General features: G+C 57.9%; 1 protein-coding gene across 6 annotated transcripts in view; it reads right to left on the bottom strand.

Moving 5' to 3' along the window:
• Nucleotides 1–12784, bottom strand: part of Mta1 (metastasis associated 1) — a 33361-nt gene extending 20577 nt beyond the window's left edge. For all 6 annotated transcript variants that reach the window (XM_090344953.1, XM_090344954.1, XM_090344955.1 and 3 more), the window contains exon 1: nt 12725–12784. In XM_090344953.1, coding sequence (XP_090201079.1) covers nt 12725–12752 — 28 coding nt within the window. In that variant the 5' untranslated portion in view covers nt 12753–12784. The remainder of the gene's footprint in view (nt 1–12724) is intronic.
• Nucleotides 12785–18124: the final 5340 nt, after the last annotated feature.

Here is an 18124-nt window from a genome sequence, read left to right as displayed (position 1 = left end):
ACCCAGGGCTCCGTGCATGCTCGGCCACGCTCGCAGTGCTCTCATCTCTTTTCTGATAGTCCTGCATGTTGCTTAGGCTGAGCTGCACACCTGAGAAGACAAGTGCAGATACACTGCACCCAACTGGTTGAGACAGAGACTTGGTTCAGGCTGTCCTCAAACCAACAGCCTTCCCTCAGCAGCTAGGATCACAGACACGAGCACTACACACCAGAGTCCTTACAAGTCAGATGCTGTACCTGGCTGAGTCCCCTGGTAAACAGAGCACAGGGCATGGGGTGAGAAGCCAGCAACCTGCAGCTTAGAAGCAAGCATGGACATCTGCATGGCATTTAAACAACCATGTTCCGATAGAAATTTTTACGGGCCTGCGAGTGTGGCCTAGTGGTGGAGTGTTTGTCTAGCATGCATGAAGCCCTGGGTTGGATTCCTCGGTACCACATACATAGAAAAAGCCAGAAATGGTGCTGGGGCTCAACTGGTAGAGCTCTAGCCTTGAGAAAAAGAAGCTCAGGGACAGTACCCAGGCCCTGAGTCAAGCCCCAGGACAGCAGAGAGGACAGGGAGCCTTTGACTGGGGCATGTGTGAACATGTATGTGTACAGAAATGACAACGAAACTCCACTGCATCACTAATATATGCTCCTAATAAAACTGAAAAATCAAAATAAATACATTTGCAATCCAATCTGGGCACTGTGGCTCAGGCCTGTAATCCTAAGTACTCAAGAAGCAGGGATTTGGAGTGTTGAAGTTCTCTACCTTTCATTAACTAGCAAAAACCCTGCACAGGAAGGAAGCATAGCTTGAGTGACAGAACTCCAGACATAAGTGAAAAAGCTAAGCAGGAAGCTTGGGTTCAAGCCCTGGGGTGGTAGGGAGGGGACTCAAAGCTAACTGTAGATAGCTACTTAGGAGAGAAGACTCCCTATAGGTCTGTGGTACCACTTCTGTGGGAGGCTTAACTAGGAGGATAGTGGTCCAAGCTGCTCCACATGAAAACAGGAGAGTCAAATTTTATGTTTATTTGAAATAGGGAAGGGGGACCGGGAGTGTGGCCTCGTGGCAGAGTGCTTGCTTGCCTAGCATGCACTAAGATCCTCAGCACCACATACACAGAACAAGCCGGAAGTGGTGCTGAGGCTCAAGTGGTAGAGCTCTAGCCGTGAGAAAGTCCAAGGACAGTGCTCAGGCCCTGAGTTCAAGCCCAGGACTGGCAAAAAAAAAAAAAAAAAGAAATAGGGAAGGGAAGAGGGAAAACAAGGTAACAAGATGACTGGGAGCGAGAGGGGAACAGCTATCAAGGTTTGAGAAATAATGCACCCACTACCTGATGAATGTAACTGTAACCCCTCTGTATATTACCCCCAAAATAAAACACAATAAAACAAAAAACAACAAACAGAAGACAATATCTGAATAAAAATATAAGCAAAAATAGCTGAAGGAGTCAGCTACTCAGAGGGCTGAGGTTTGAGAAGCACCATTCAAAGCCAGTCCGGGCATGCAAGTTCATGAGACGGTTATCCACACTCAACCATCGTAAGGCTCGTTAAAAAGATGTGGTGGCTAGCTACTCAGGAGGCTGAGATCTGAGGATGGAGGTTCAAAGCCAGCCCAGGCACTGCAGGAGAGACCACCTCCAATTAACCACTAGAAAACCAGAAGTGGGGCTGTGGCTCCAGCCTTGAGCTGAAGAGCTCAGGGACAGCTCGCACGTACAGAGTTCAAGTCCCACGACCAACCAAAGGGGAAAAAAAAAAGTAGTAGCCTTGAGTAAAAAAGCTCAGGGACAGCACTCAAGCTCTGAGTTCAAGCCCTGTGACTGAAAAGAAAGAAACCAAAGGCACGGCTCAAGATGAGTGTCAGCCTGGCCAGCACGAGCCGAGTTCAAACTACAGTACTGAAACATGTTGGTTTTGTTTTGTTTTGGGGTGGTTTTTTTTTTGTTGGTTTTTTTTTTTTTTTGCCAGTCCTGGCTTGAGCTCAGGGCCTGGGTACTGTCCTTGAGCTTTCTCAAGGTTAGAGCTCTACTGCCTGAGCCACAACCAACCTCACTTCCTGTGTCTAGTAGTTACTTGGAGACAAGAGTCTCATGGGCTTTAGTGCCCGGGATGGCTTTGAACCACAATCCTCAGATGTCAGTCTCTGATTACAGGCATGAGCCACTGGGCCCGGCCACTTCCACCTTTTTCTTTTTAAAATTTATGTAATTTGTTTTACTTATTTTATTTTTGGTGGGTCATGGGGCTTGAACTCTGGGCCTGGGCACTGTCCCTGAGCTCTTCAGCTCAAGGCTATTGCCCTACCCTTGAGCCAAGTCCTACTTCCCATTTTCTAGAGGTTAATTGTTGATAAAAGTCTCAGGTCCTTTTGTGCCCCAGCTGGCTTTGAACCTTGATCCTCAGATCTCAGCCTCCTGAGTATCTGGGATTACAGGTGTGAGCCTCAGAGCCTCTGCGTGCATGCTAGGCAAACACTCTACCACTAGCCAAACTCCCGCCCCCTCCCCGGCTTATTTTTTATTGTTGGGGTAAAGAGAGGTTATAGTTACATTCACCAGGTAGTAGGTGCACTACTTCTCACACATTGATACCCCTTCTTATGTTTTGTCCTCATTTCCCTGTCCCCACCCCCTCCCCAATCACCTTGTTTTCCCCTCTTCCCTTTCCTATTTTAAACAAACAAATAAACGTATATATAATATACTAGGTAACAAAGTCAGATACAGTAACAACATGAGAGTAACCAAAGGGCAAAAAAAAAAAAAAAAAAAAAAAAGAGAAGAGCAATAACATAGTACATTAAGAACAACAATCACGCGGGGGGTGGGGGCGGGGGGAGGGTAAGGGTATCAATGTATGTGAATTAATGCACCTTCTATTTAGCAAATATCATGTAACCCTTTTATTAATTACAATAAAAAATTAAAAAAAAAGAACAAAAATCACACAAGATAAAAAGCTCTTGTTTCCATATCCTGGAGATCCTTTCATTTAGTCTCTCCTATATGACCTTACGTACCTAAGTTTTGCGCTATTGTAATCCTCTACTAGGAGAGTCCTAGATGTGTACTAGTTATTACAAATGCGAGAAACCATTGAGCCTACGTTCCTTTGGGTCTGGCTTACTTCACCTAATATGATTTTTTCCAAGTCTTTCCATTTCCTGACAAATGGGTTGACATTATTCTTGAACCTCTCCAAAACAAATCTTCAAAGAAACAACCATCCCATTAAAAGGTGGGCTAAAGACTTAAAGAGTTCTATGAAGAGGAAATAAAAATGGCCTAAAGACACATGAAGAAATGCTCAACATCGCTGGCTAAAAAAGAAATGCAAACCAGGGCACAAAGTCTGGCCTAGTGGTAGAGTGCTAGCCTCCCATGCACAAAGACCCGGGGGGTTCAATTCCTCGGTACCATATACATAGAAAAAAACCCAGAAGTGGTGCTGAGGCTCAAGTGGTAGAGCTCTAGCCTTGAGAAAGCCCAAGGACAGTGCTCAGGCCCTGACCTCAAGCCCAGGACTGGCAAAAAAAAAGAAAAAGAAAAAGAAATGCAAATCAAAAACACCTTTGAGATTACATCTTATTCCAGTTAGATTGCCCATTATCAAGAGATCTAATAACAGCTTTTTCTATGTATGTGGTACCAGGGAATCAAATTCGGGTCCTAGTGCATGCTAAGCAAGCACTCTACCACTTGGCCAAACTCCCAGCTCAAAAAAACTTTAAAAAAAAATTCTATAATAAAGGATGGTTTTGCCAGGTGCTAATAGCTCAACCCTGTAACCCTACCTATGGGGCGGGGCGGCAGGGGGGGTTTAGATCTAAGGTGGTGGACAGGGTTAGTTCAAAGTCAACCCTGTAACCCTAGCTACTTGGGGGGGGGGGGCTTAGATGTAAGGTGGGGGCGGGGTTAGTTCAAAGTCAGCCCGAGGAAAGTCCATGGAACTCTAATCTCCAATAAATTAGCAAAAAAGCTGGAGGTAGAGCTGTGGCTCAAAGTGGTAGCGCACTAGCCTTAAATAAAAAAGGTGCAGGAGCAGCACGCAAGCCCAACATTTGACAACCATACTTTTTTTTTAAAGGATAAAGATTTTTTTTTGGCTAGTCCCAGGGTTTGAGCTCAGGGCCTGAGCACTGTCCTTGGGCTTTCTCAAGGCTATCGCTCTACCACTTGAGCCACAGCACCACTTCTGGCTTCTTTCCGTGTATGTGGCACTGAGGAATGGAACCCGGGTCTTCATGCATGCTAGGCAAGCCCTCTACCACTAGGCCATGCTCCTGGCCAAGGATCAAGTCTTGTGACCCTGGGTTAGGTATGTGGGTAGGCAATGGGGCTGAACTCAGGACCTTGGTGTTGTACCGCAGTTCTTGCAGCTTTTGGTGGTTAACTGGAGATTAATGTCTCAAGGACTTTCCCGTCTGCACTGCTTTGAGCCGCAATCCTCAGATCTCAGCCTCGTAGCTAGTCAAGCTCGGGTCACGGCTATGATCCACCAGGTGTCCTGTCAAGGCAGATTTCTTAGGTACACAAAATACGTGTTTCCAGCTGGGCCACAGTGGCTCTGAGGATCGAGCTTCAAAGCCAGCCCGGGAAGTCTGTGAGACTCTAACCACCAGAAAACAAAGTGGCGCTGAGGTTTGATGTGGTAGAGCTCTAACCTTGAGCTGAAGAGCTCAGGGACAACACACAGGTCAAGTTCAAGCACCACGACAGACCAAAAAAAAAAAAGTATTTTCAGGAGGAAACAAGGGAAGGGGTGACCTTATCCCAAAAGAAAAGCGTGCTGTCAGCCAGGAGCGTGCCTGGTGGTGGAGGGCTTGCCGAGCACTCGCGAAGACCTGGCTTCCGTTCCTCAGTGCCACATACACAGAAACGTCACGCAGTGGACAGTGGCTCCAGCCTTGAGGAAGCCCAAGGACGGTGCTCAGGCCCTGAGCTCAAGCTTCGAGCTCCACGACTGGCAACACAAAACACCAAAAACCCGCCCTGCACTCAAAGTCTCTACTGATGTGACAGTGACCATGTCCCTCCACTCCCAGGGGACACAGGTGAGGTCCCCTCCAGCCTGGACACAGCGTTTGAAGTTAGGGGGCTGCACTCCCCGGCAGGGAGCACAGGCAGGCTTGCGCCCAGGTCGCTGGACAGCACAAGTGCCCAGGGCACGGCACTGGACGAGCTGAGCCAGGGCCCCAAGTGTCTTAGGGGTACACTTTCTGCAGCTTGTTAGCAGGGCCACAGGCTCTGAGAGTGTCTCGAAAGGCCTGTGTGCCCGCGTGTGTGAAATTCAGCCCCCACAGCAACACCTGCAGATCCCGCCAGCCCAGCCCCCACCCCCCAGGCCTGCTCACCCACTACCCAGCATGCACTGTGAGCAGAGGCAGGGGCACCATCCCCGCCCACACAATCCAGACGCAGGGCTCCTGCCCAGGGTCCTGGGCCGCCACAGCCATCCGGACATTCTCCAAGCCCTAAGCACCGTCCAACATCACAGGGTAAAGTCGCCTGCCTCTGCTTGGGCACCCCACCAGGTCCCAGCTGAGCCTCTACCCCAACACTGCGATGGCCTTGGAGGCAGCCAGCCCCAGGGGAGTCACCCCAGGGTCCCTGCAAGAGTCCAGGAAGGACAGAGAGGAGAAGCAACCGGCGTCTTCAGAACCCTGTGCTTGTGTTTGTGAACTCAGGGCCTGGGTGCCATACCTGAGATTCTCTTGTGGAGGCTCGCATCCCACGACTTCAGCCACAGCCCCACGTCCAGCTCTTTGGTGGTTAACTGAACCTTCCTGCAGGGCTTGGCTTTGAACCATGGTCCTGAGGTCTCAGACTCCAGAGTAGCTAGGATCACTGTGAGGGGCCACAGGCGCCCAGCTGAGGACCCTGAGCTCAGGCAGCACGGCCTCCTCTCCAGCATGGGCCCCACCCTGGAGCCTGGAGGCCCCCAGGGGACCCAAGAGGGGCTCCACCAGGGTCCTTGGCTGACAGTGTGGTCCTGGAGAGGAGCAGCAGAGACGCCCAGGCCCTGTGCTACTGAGCAGTGGAAGCCAACAAGGAGGGTAGAGCCAGCACATTGGATTTGACAATCAGATCTCAGATGGATCATCTCCCAGCCCACTGTGCCCACCCTGGGGGGGGAGCAGGGCACAAGACCAGGCCTGCCCACGGGCGAGATGCCAACAGGGCTCCCAGCCTGTGGGTCTAGGTACCCGGACACTCACTGACACGCAGAACACAGTTGGCCAGTGCAGGGAGCAGAGTGTGTCCTGCTGGAGGTGAGGGAGGAGAGTGTGTTGAGAGATGAGAGGGGGAGAGTGTGACCTGTTGGAGGTGAGGAAGGAGAGTGTGTCCTGTTGGAGGTGAGGAAGGAGAGTGTGTCCTGTTGGAGGTGAGAGGGGGGAGAGTGTGTCCTGTTGGAGGTGAGAGGGGGGAGAGTGTGTCCCGTTGGAGGTGAGAGGGGGAGAGTGTGTCCTGTTGGAGGTGAGGAAGGAGAGTGTGTCCTGTTGGAGGTGAGAGGGGGGAGAGTGTGTCCTGTTGGAGGTGAGAGGGGGAGAGTGTGTCCTGTTGGAGGTGAGAGGGGGGAAGAGTGTGTCCTGTTGGAGGTGAGAGGGGGAGAGTGTGTCCTGTTGGAGGTGAGGAAGGAGAGTGTGTCCTGTTGGAGGTGAGAGGGGGAGAGTGTATCCTGTTGGAGGTGAGAGGGGGAGAGTGTGTCCTGTTGGAGGTGAGGAAGGAGAGTGTGTCCTGTTGGAGGTGAGGAAGGAGAGTGTATCCTGTTGGAGGTGATGGGGAGAGTGTGTCCTGTTGGAGGTGAGAGGGGGAGAGTGTGTCCTGTTGGAGGTGAGGAAGGAGAGTGTGTCCTGTTGGAGGTGAGGAAGGAGAGTGTATCCTGTTGGAGGTGAGGGGGAGAGTGTGTCCTGTTGGAGGTGAGAGGGGGAGAGTGTGTCCTGTTGGAGGTGAGGAAGGAGAGTGTATCCTGTTGGAGGTGAGGGGGAGAGTGTGTCCTGTTGGAGGTGAGAAGGGGAGAGTGTGTCCTGTTGGAGGTGAGAGGGGGAAGAGTGTGTCCTGTTGGAGGTGAGGGGGAGAGGGTGTCCTGTTGGAGGTGAGGGGGAGAGTGTGTCCTGTTGGAGGTGAGAGGGGGGAAGAGTGTGTCCTGTTGGAGGTGAGAGGGGGAGAGTGTGTCCTGTTGGAGGTGAGGAAGGAGAGTGTGTCCTGTTGGAGGTGAGAGGGGGGAGAGTGTGTCCTGTTGGAGGTGAGAGGGGGAGAGTGTGTCCTGTTGGAGGTGAGGAAGGAGAGTGTATCCTGTTGGAGGTGAGGGGGAGTGTGTCCTGTTGGAGGTGAGAGGGGGAGAGTGTGTCCTGTTGGAGGTGAGAGGGGGAGAGTGTGTCCTGTTGGAGGTGAGGAAGGAGAGTGTGTCCTGTTGGAGGTGAGGAAGGAGAGTGTATACTGTTGGAGGTGAGGGGGAGAGTGTGTCCTGTTGGAGGTGAGGAAGGAGAGTGTGTCCTGTTGGAGGTGAGGAAGGAGAGTGTGTCCTGTTGGAGGTGAGAGGGGGAGAGTGTGTCCTGTTGGAGGTGAGAGGGGGAGAGTGTGTCCTGTTGGAGGTGAGGAAGGAGTGTGTGTCCCGTTGGAGGTGAGAGGGGGAGTGTGTCCTGTTGGAGGTGAGGAAGGAGAGTGTGTCCTGTTGGAGGTGAGAGGGGGGAGAGTGTGTCCTGTTGGAGGTGAGAGGGGGGAAGAGTGTGTCCTGTTGGAGGTGAGAGGGGGAGAGTGTGTCCTGTTGGAGGTGAGAGGGGGAGAGTGTGTCCTGTTGGAGGTGAGAGGGGGAGAGTGTGTCCTGTTGGAGGTGAGGAAGGAGAGTGTGTCCTGTTGGAGGTGAGAGGGGGGAGAGTGTGTCCTGTTGGAGGTGAGAGGGGGAGAGTGTGTCCTGTTGGAGGTGAGAGGGGGAGAGTGTGTCCTGTTGGAGGTGAGGAAGGAGAGTGTATCCTGTTGGAGGTGAGGGGGAGAGTGTGTCCTGTTGGAGGTGAGAGGGGGAGAGTGTGTCCTGTTGGAGGTGAGGAAGGAGAGTGTGTCCTGTTGGAGGTGAGGAAGGAGAGTGTATCCTGTTGGAGGTGAGGGGGAGAGTGTGTCCTGTTGGAGGTGAGAAGGGGAGAGTGTGTCCTGTTGGAGGTGAGAGGGGGAGAGTGTGTCCTGGAGGTGAGGGGGAGAGGGTGTCCTGTTGGAGGTGAGGGGGAGAGTGTGTCCTGTTGGAGGTGAGAGGGGGGAAGAGTGTGTCCTGTTGGAGGTGAGAGGGGGGAGAGTGTGTCCTGTTGGAGGTGAGAGGGGGAGTGTGTCCTGTTGGAGGTGAGGGGGAGAGGGTGTCCTGTTGGAGGTGAGAGGGGGAGAGTGTGTCCTGTTGGAGGTGAGAGGAAGAGGGTGTCCTGTTGGAGGTGAGGGGGAGAGTGTGTCCTGTTGGAGGTGAGAGGGAGGAAGAGTGTGTCCTGTTGGAGGTGAGAGGGGGAGAGTGTGTCCTGTTGGAGGTGAGGAAGGAGAGTGTGTCCTGTTGGAGGTGAGAGGGGGGAGAGTGTGTCCTGTTGGAGGTGAGAGGGGGAGAGTGTGTCCTGTTGGAGGTGAGAGGGGGAGAGTGTGTCCTGTTGGAGGTGAGGAAGGAGAGTGTGTCCTGTTGGAGGTGAGGAAGGAGAGTGTATCCTGTTGGAGGTGAGGGGGAGAGTGTGTCCTGTTGGAGGTGAGAAGGGGAGAGTGTGTCCTGTTGGAGGTGAGAGGGGGAGAGTGTGTCCTGGAGGTGAGGGGGAGAGGGTGTCCTGTTGGAGGTGAGGGGGAGAGTGTGTCCTGTTGGAGGTGAGAGGGGGGAAGAGTGTGTCCTGTTGGAGGTGAGAGGGGGGAGAGTGTGTCCTGTTGGAGGTGAGAGGGGGAGAGTGTGTCCTGTTGGAGGTGAGGGGGAGAGGGTGTCCTGTTGGAGGTGAGGGGGAGAGTGTGTCCTGTTGGAGGTGAGAGGGGGAGAGTGTGTCCTGTTGGAGGTGAGGGGGAGAGGGTGTCCTGTTGGAGGTGAGGGGGAGAGTGTGTCCTGTTGGAGGTGAGAGGGAGGAAGAGTGTGTCCTGTTGGAGGTGAGAGGGGGAGAGTGTATCCTGTTGGAGGTGAGGAAGGAGAGTGTGTCCTGTTGGAGGTGAGGGGGAGAGTGTGTCCTGTTGGAGGTGAGAGGGGGAGAGTGTATCCTGTTGGAGGTGAGGAAGGAGAGTGTGTCCTGTTGGAGGTGAGGGGGAGAGTGTGTCCTGTTGGAGGTGAGAGGGGGAGAGTGTGTCCTGTTGGAGGTGAGGGGGAGAGGGTGTCCTGTTGGAGGTGAGAGGGGGTCCTGTTGGAGGTGAGGGAGCAGAGTGTGTCCTGTTGGAGGTGAGGGGGAGAGGGTGTCCTGTTGCAGGTGGGGGTGAAGGGGAAGCATCTCCTCATGGAATGGTGGCCGTCCCAGCGCCGTCTGGCATGGGGCCCACAAAGGCCCCATCCACTGGCACCAAGTATGTGAGGCGTCAGACGTGGGCAGCAGGGCTCCCAGCGGGCCTGGGGCCCACAGAGCTCTAGACAGGGATGCTGGAGCCTCGAGGCTTTGAGAGGGAGCAAGGTTTCAGGTAGGGCTACGGCGGGTCCAGGCAGGAGCACCCCAAGTTCTGCTAGGCAGATCCCTGGACAGAGAGGGGGATCCACATCTGTCCTCAAGCAGGGCACACCCTGGCATGCCAATGTCTTCCTATGGTGACGCTAAGTGACACCACCTCACCAGGCAGCCTGGCCAGGCTGGACCACCGGGGTCATCACAGAGCAGTGACAAGGCCCCGGTGGGAGCCCTACACACCCCTTCTTTAGAAGTATCAGCCTGAAGGTTTAGGCGAATGTTTCTAAACAGTATGCAAAACTGAAAGCAGGCGTGAAACCTACAGAAATCACACCTGGGGATCCCGGAAGCTGGCAGAGGCACCAGGGACAGGCCTGCCCACAGTGTGCTGCTACAACGCCTGCTGCAGGCCTCATGCTCAGACAGGGGAGAAAACTGGGCAGAGCCTGGCAGGGGCCCCTGCAGCAGACAGAGCATGCAGGGTCTCGGACACCAAGACACTGCCCATGCCCACCGCAGGCTCATGGCAAGGGCACCAACTTTACAAGGCTGCAGTCTTCACAGGAAAGGCGTGGAGCAAGTTCCAAGTAAAACATAATTCTGGGGCTGAAGCTGTCGCTCAGTGGTAAAGCATTTGCCTACCTCATTTGAGATGGTGGATTCAATTCCCAGCACCACACATATAAAAATAATGCATTAAAAACAGTAGCAACAAAAGAAAAGAAGAATACAGGGTGTCAAGACTGGTGTCCAGGGTGGGGAGAGGAGACGCCGCCCGAGGCTGCAGGCGACCGGTTCTTTTTGTCATCTCCCACGAGTACATTAAAACTCAAGAACAAAAGCAAAGCAGAAGGACGGGGTTAACTTCTTGCAATGAGAGAGAGAAAAAAAAGAAGAGTCCAGAGCAAACGCGATGACCACCACAGACCCCACAGACCTGGGCAGCCCAGCCCAGAGGTGAGGCGGCTTCCTTGGGCTTTGAAATGCTCCTCACAGTTCACACCAGCGCGTCTGCTTGCGGCTCGGGCCCGCAGCTGTCCCCACCACGCGTGGGCTCTCAGGAGGAGCCGCCTCCAGGCTCTCCCCGCAGCCGCCCTCACAGAGGCGGACAGGCCTGTCCCCGCCAGCCCACTTCCCAGGGGAGAAGCAGGCCAGGTTCTCTCCTGGAATGCCCAGTCTGCTGGCACCCACCAGGGCCACAGCACCTTCACCCTGCCCAGCTCAGCCGCCAGGGAGGGCGCACAACACCCTGGCACGACAGGGCAACCAGCCCCTGCTCCGGACCTGCTGAGGCCAGGCCTGGCTGTCCAGACCTGACTGGGCACCCTATCCATTCGGCTGTGTCCCTCAACACGGAGGTCCAAGAGGCCCCCAGGCCCTCCCCCAGGCCAGGGCAGGCCACCCAGACCCCAACCCCAAACCTCAGCAGCCTGCTCAGAAGGAACAGAGCAGCTCCCTCTCCATCTTGTGGAGACTTGCGCATCCAGCACGCAGCAGGAGGCCAGGAGGGCCAGCCGCCAAGACCTGGACCACCAGGACCTCAAGGCCCTACTGGGACACACAAGATGGCGCCAACGAGCTCATGTCCAGAAGGCAGGGATGGGCTAGGTTTTTTCCTGTAAGGGTCATCAGTCCCCCACCACGTGCAGCAGCCAGGCTGTCCACTGGACAGGGACTAGGACCTGGCCCCGAGGCGGGCCAGACCCGCAGGCACCTCCACCGGGCAGGGCAGCTGGGGGCCGAGCCCTGCTTCCACGGAACCCCGGGTCCGGCCGCCTGGTCAGCAGGCCCCTGGGAAGCAGCATGGTACACAGGGGCACAGAGATAAATGCCCATCTATCCACACCACACCAGGGGAAACCGAGGCACCGAAAGGCCAGTACCAACTTCCCAGGGACGCAGTTCTGAAAGCCAAGAAGAATAGCTCATACAGCACAGAACTGAGCTGGATGTCCACCTGGGGGGTCCACAGTGGGTCCCACTGGAGCCCTGGCACAGGAGGCCTGGGCAGGAGCTCGGGGCGCCCAGGCCGCACGTCCCCCAGCGGCACTCACTCCAGAGAAGCCGCAGCCTCTGCTCCCACACCACTCAGTCATTCAACACGCGCGCCACACGGACAGAGGCCAACCTCCAGTGCAAGGCAGGTACGGGAGGTAAAAGGCCAGGACAATGGGGGCCCTTCACAGAGAAGGAGAACGTTCCAGAAGGAGGGCGCGAGCGGGAGGGCCTGGGGAAGAAGCCACTACTGGGTCAGCAGGCGCCAGGGGGCCACACGCGAGGCAGGAGGGGGGACGGAGCTGCAGAACAGGGCATGGGGCGCAGCGCCCGGGGAGGGGGCAGAGCGACGGGGAGGGGGCAGAGCGACCGGGGAGGGGGCGCAGGGCCCGGGGAGGGGGCAGAGCGATGGGGAGGGGGCGCAGGGAGCGCAGGGCCCGGGGAGGGGGCGCAGGGCCCGGGGAGTGGGCGCAGGGGCCCAGCGGCCCGTCCCAGCCGGCCGGGACCGGACGAGGCAGGGCTCCCCGAGCGCGGCGCCCAGGCCACGCCAGGTGGGACGGGCCGCGGAGCAGCCCGGCTCCCCTCCGGGCTCCCCTCCCCTCCCCGCCGGGCCGCCGGGCGCAGGCTCGGCCCGGATGCCGGCTCCCGAGGAGCCCGCCTGGCTGCGGCCGGGCCTCCGAGCCCCGCGGGTGGGGTGCCCGGCGGGAGAGGCCCCGGGCCCGGTCCGCGGGGCCCTCGGCCTGCCCCGGGCGGGCGGCGGCAGAAAGTTGGGGGGACCCGGGCCGGGCCGGCCGGGCGGCGGGGCCCGCGGAGCCACGTGCGCCGCCGCGCCGGGCCGGGCCGGGCCGGGCCGGGGCCTCGGGATGCCGCGGGCCCGGGGTGCCCCCCGCGCGGCCCCAACAGGTGGGAGAAGCGCCGGGGCGGCGCCCCCCGCGCACGCGGCGCCCGGCGGGTCCCCGGGGCCATTTTGGGTGAGCGGGGGAGGGGGCGGGCGGGGGCGGCCGCGGTGGGGGAGGGGCGGGCGGGCGCCGGGCGCGGGCGGCGCCGCGGGGCGCGGGGCGCGGGGGTCCCGGCGGGGGCGCGGGCGGGCGGCGCGGGCCCGCGGCGCATAAAGGCCGTGGCGGGGCCTTACCTCCGACCCTGTACATGTTGGCGGCCATGTCCAGGCCGGCGGCGGGGCCGCGGGCGGGCGGGCGGGCGGGCGCGGGCCGGGCCGGGCCGGGGGCGGGCGCGGGGGCGCCGGCGGACGGTTTAAAGGGGCCGCGCTGCTCCGCCGCCGCCGCCGCCGCCGCCTCCGAGGCCGCCGAGGCCGCGCAGGGACGGGAGGGCCGCGGCGCGGGCGGGAGAGGAAGAGGAGGAGCGGCCGCGGGCGGCGGGGAGGGGCCTCGGGCGCCGCCGCCCACCGCGCGGGCCGTTACCCGACCCCGCGCCGCCCGCCCGCCGCGCGCCCCTGCCCGCCGGCCCTCCGCCTCGCCGGGCGGCCCTGTCCGCGAGCCCCGCCGCGTGGGCCTGCCCGCCCGACCCCGCGCCTGCCGGGCCTGCCCGCCCCCGGGCCTCCCCGCCCCGACCCCGGACCCCGCGCCTGCCGGGCCTGTCCGCCCCCGGGCCTCCCCGCCCGACCCCGGACCCCGCGCCTGCCGGGCCTCCCCACCCCTGGATCCCCCCCACCCCGACCCCGCGCCTGCCGGGCCTGCCCGCCCCCGGGCCTCCCTGCCCCGGCCCCGGACCCCGCGCCTGCCGGGCCTGCCTGCCCACCCCGACCCCCCCCCCCGGGCCTCCCCGCCCCGGCCCCGGACCCCGCGCCTGCCGGGCCTGCCTGCCCACCCCTGGACCCCCCCACCCCGACCCCGCGCCTGCCGGGCCTGCCCATCCCCACCCTGTCCCCGCTCCCCTCACTTCCCGGACCCCTCATGTCCCGCATCCCTCGTCCCATGGGCCTTCTCATCTCCCAGGCCTTGTCCTCCCTCACCCTCACCTCCTGGGCCTTCTGTCCATCCCAGGGGGGTCCTCCCTGCTCACCTCTGTCCAGCTGGGCCTCCCAACAGGCCCTGGTAGATTCTCACAGGGGTCTGGCCTCCTCCGTGGCTTGGCCTTCCTACACGCCTTCCCACGTGGACGCCAGCCCCCGCCTGCCCTGAAGGGAGCCGAATCCAGGCCCCAGTGTCTCCCTTCCCCATCACCTTTCCACTCAGAGAGCCTTGTGGTCATCCCCAGACCTTCCCTGCCAGTGTGGACCAGGTCCCTGAGCTGGCACGGCCTCCTGGAGCCAGGCCTGGAGAGAAGACCAGAGACGGAGCATCCCCTCCCCAGGTCCTGAGGACCTCAGGCTGCGGAGCTGGGCAGGCAGGGCCCTGAAGAGGGACGGGTCTCCTGAGACATGTTTGCTTTTGTGCGCATTTGAAGTTTGCAGAGAGCCAGGCGCTGGTGGCTCCCACCTGTAATGCTTGCTCTTCTGGAGGCTGAGACCTGAGAAGTTCAAAGCCAGCACACAAAAAAGTCCATGAGAGGAAGTGGAGCTGTGGCTGCAGGGGCAGGGCGGTGGCCTTGAGCCGAACAGCCCAGGGACAGCGTCCAGGCCCAGAGCTCAAGCCCCATGACCAAGAGAGAGAGAAAAAGACATTTTGGACAGGGGGTGCTGTCATTGCAGAGCAGGCCAGGAAGTGCCACCCTGAAGGCACTTAATTCACCAAACATGGTGGGAGGGCAGGCCCAGGGCAGGGCAAGAACCGAGAAGAAAAGACATTGTGGGAAGGCGGCCCAGAGGGCTTATGCTACTTGGGAGGCTAGGGTCTGAGGTTAGAGGTTCAAAGTCAGTCCAGGCAGGAAAGCCCGCAAAAAAGCAGGAAGTGAAGCTGTAGCTCCAGTGGTGGAGTGCCCAGGACCGAGCCCCAGGGCCAGCCCTAAACACACACACAGCACCAGGGGAGGGTGAAGAGGTGTAGGAAGTCAGAGAGAGTCAGAGAGACTGCGGGGTTCCTGAGGGAAAAAGGCCATTTCTGGGGAGGCCTTCATGCCACAGACCACAGTGGATGGGCACATTTACCACGCGACAGGAGACGTGAGCAGAAGTGGTGTCATGAGGTGCTTCGTGCCTTCCAGAAGCGAGAGGAAGGGAGCCGCTGCCATGCTGAGGGGCCGGGGGAGGCAGAGGAGGCTCCACTCGGCTGCCCGGCGGCCAGTTGGCAGACCCCTATCCCTGGGCAGGACTCCTCGGGGCTGCGTGAGAAGAGGGACGAGGTGAGGGAGTAGGGCTCTGGGGCAGAGGATCACAGAGTTCTCAGACAGGCTGCAACAGTGTCTCCAGAATGCCACCCGAACACGCGTGGGAGAGGGCCACAGCTCGTTCTAGAAAACCAGGCGGCGTGAGCCGCACCGAGACCTCTGTGTGCTAGTTACTGAACTTCAAAGGTGACAAACCCTTCAAAGCTCCCCAAGCCCTTTCCCCAGCCCCACTCTCACACCAGTGTGAAGGGCCTCCCAACAGCACCCAGTGCAGGCTAGAGAATGGGATGACGGGATCCTAGCAGCCAGCTCGCCTCCCAGCACCCGACAATAGAGGAGTACCAACGCCAACGCGTGGCAAATACGGGAGGTTTGCCTCATCTTGCCACTCCAGAGCCAGAGCTCCATCCAAGGCCGCCACTGAAGAACTAGTGGCACCATCCCCTCAGGCTTGCAAGTTCTAAGAAGGGTCTTATAGCTGGGCGCGGTGGCTCACGCCCGTCATCCTACCTGCCCGGGAGGCTGAGATCTGAGGATCAAGGTTCAAGGGCAGCCTGAGCACCAAATGACCTTAGACCCTTATCTCCAATTAATCACCAGGAAAGGAGTTAGGGCTGTAGCCTTGAGCTGAAGAGCTCAGGGACAGCGCCCAGGCCCCTGAGTTCAAGCCCCATCACTCACACACACACACACACACACACACACACACACACACTGATCTTAGGAGAACCTGTTTTTTTTTTTTTTTGCCAGTCCTGGGCTTGAGCTCAGGGCCTGAGCACTGTCCTTGGACTTTCTCAAGGCTAGAGCTCTACCACTTGAGCCTCAGCACCACTTCCAGCTTTTTTCTATGTATGTGGTACCGAGGAATCGAACCCGGGTCTTCATGCATGCTAGGCAAGCACTTTAACCACTAGGCCAAACTCCCAGCCCTGGTTTTCTGTTTTGCCAGTCCTGGGGCTTGATGAACTCAGGACCTGGGCACTGTCCCTGAGCTGCTTTTGCTCAAAGCTCACATTCTACTACTGGAGCCAAGGTGCCACTTCTGGCTTTTTGTGTGTATGTGGTACTGAGAAATGGAAGCCAAGGCTTTGTGCATGCTAGGCAAGCACTCTACCCCTAGGCCACACTCCTGGCTCCAGAGAAAGAACATATTTTTAATTGTGAGCAAGTGTTGTAAATCCAGTTGGTTTCTGTAATGGGTAATGTCAGGAACTACATCTCCCAGGTGCCCCCGCAGTCCTGCACGGCAGGGGCTGTCACCAGCGAAGGTGAATGCTGTGGACCTGGGGAGGCCCAGCCCGGCCTGGTACGTGACTGGTCAGGACACTTCAGCCCTGGAGCAGATAGCCAGGGCACCCAGCTGCAGGTCTGCAAGTTCTGCCCTGCCCCTGACCCCATCCCCGGTCACTGACAGGCCTGGGAGGAGCCAAGACAGCCTAGAAACATGTGCCCAGGCCATGGCCACCCAGAGGCCAGGGCCTGCCCTAACCGCTGCCCACCTCAGCTAGGGCTCCCTCCCTCTGTGGGTTCTCTGGCCCTGGACTGGCTTCAAGCCTCCACAGACTGTCCTCTCTATTCCTGGGTCTCCCAAGGGCACTACAGAGAAGGGTTAGGGGGGCCGGGAGTCTGGCCTAGTGGTAGAGGGCTTGCCTAGCATGCATGAAGACCCAGGTTCGATTCCTTGGTACCACATACACGGAAAAGCTGGAAGTTCTAGATAGCTCAGGTGGGAGAGCTCCAGCCTTGACAAAGTCCAAGGACAGTGCTCAGGCCCAGACTGGAAAACAATAATTTTTAATAAAAATATATGAAAAAAAGTTTTGCTTTTTTTTGTGGGTGTGGGACTTGAACTCTCCGCCTGGGCATTGTCTCTGAGCTCTTCAGCTCAAGGCTACCACCCTACCCCTTGAGCCACAGGGCCACTTAATTGGAGATAAGAGTTTCACGGATTTTTAGAGCACAGGCTGGCCTTGAACCTCAGATCTCAGCCTCCTGAGTAACTAGGATTACAGGCGTGAGCCACTGCACCTGGCTAACTTTCTTTAGTTATTATCATTATTTTATTTTTTTTGCTGGCAATCGTGGGCATTGAGCTCAGGGCCTGAGCACTGTCCTTGGACTTTCTCAAAGCTAGAACTCTACAACTTGAGCCTCAGCACCACTTCTGGCATTTTTCTATGTATGTGGTACTGAGGAATCAAACCCAGGGCTTTGTGCATGTTAGGCAAGCACTCTACCACTAGGCCAAAAGAAGAGGGGCCAGGAGTCTGGTCGTTACCACATACATAGAAAAAAACCACAAATGGTGCTGAGGCTCAAGTGGTAAAGCTCTAGCCCTGAAAAAACCTAAGGACAGTGCTCAGGCCCTGAGTTCAAGGCCCAGGACTGCTCTCCCCCCAAAAAAAGCAGCAGCTCAAGGACAGTACCCACGCACTGAGTTGAAGTCCTAGGACTGGCAATACACACACACACACACACACACACACACACACACAGTAACTTGTGGCAATTTGTGATGTCAACAGCAGGACACTAACAGCTTGTACAACACCCTAGCGCAGTAATCGCAGTCTCTAGGCTCCTGCTATATCCCAGTAGGGACAGAGGTGAGCTTGTCCTTCTGCTGAGCACTAGCAGATGGACCAGGGTCAGCGCAGTCTCAGCTCCGGCCCCTCAAGGCCTTGGCTTGTACTGCCATGATGAGAGGTTCCCATGGGTGGCGTGGGAAGAGGCCAGGCTGGCCCTCCGTCTTCTACTCTGGCTGTGGCTATAGGAGACACCCAGCCCAAAGCAGACCCGGTCCAAGTCAATCTCCCCTCCAGCCAGATTGCTAAGGCCACTGAGAAGAAAGAACACGTGACATGTGCCACTTGTGGGTGACCAGGGACTTGACTTCCCACCTATGACGAGTGACACATGCCTAGGATGGTGCCTGGCCCTGAGGACCCTACCCCCAGGTCACTGTCAGGGGCCTGAGGGACTGGCCACGCCCTCTGCTATTCCTGCCCTCCTCCTAGGTGTCCTGACCAACATTCAGGGGCCTCCAGAAAGCACCAGGAGGAGTGCCCAACTAGGTGATGGAGGAAGGCCTCTGGGGAGAGACTGGCTCCGATTTGGGCAGTTAAGGCTGGCAGGGCAGTGTGTGCAGTGTGTACTCTGGTTGGGTCTGTCTGTCTGCAGCCGGAGCTGGAAAGCAAATCAGTTCTAATGGCCTGGTGGCCATTTCTCCAGCCAACTCTTCCAGATAGATACCCATCACCCTCTCTGTCCAGTGCCTTTTCAGCCTATGTCCACTAACACGTTCACT

Source organism: Megascapheus bottae, chromosome 14 (genome assembly GCF_031878675.1).
Source record: "Megascapheus bottae isolate mThoBot1 chromosome 14, mThoBot2.hap1, whole genome shotgun sequence".
In the NCBI taxonomy this organism is placed as follows: Eukaryota; Metazoa; Chordata; class Mammalia; order Rodentia; family Geomyidae; genus Megascapheus; species Megascapheus bottae.
This window is presented reverse-complemented; position numbering and strand designations above follow the sequence as displayed.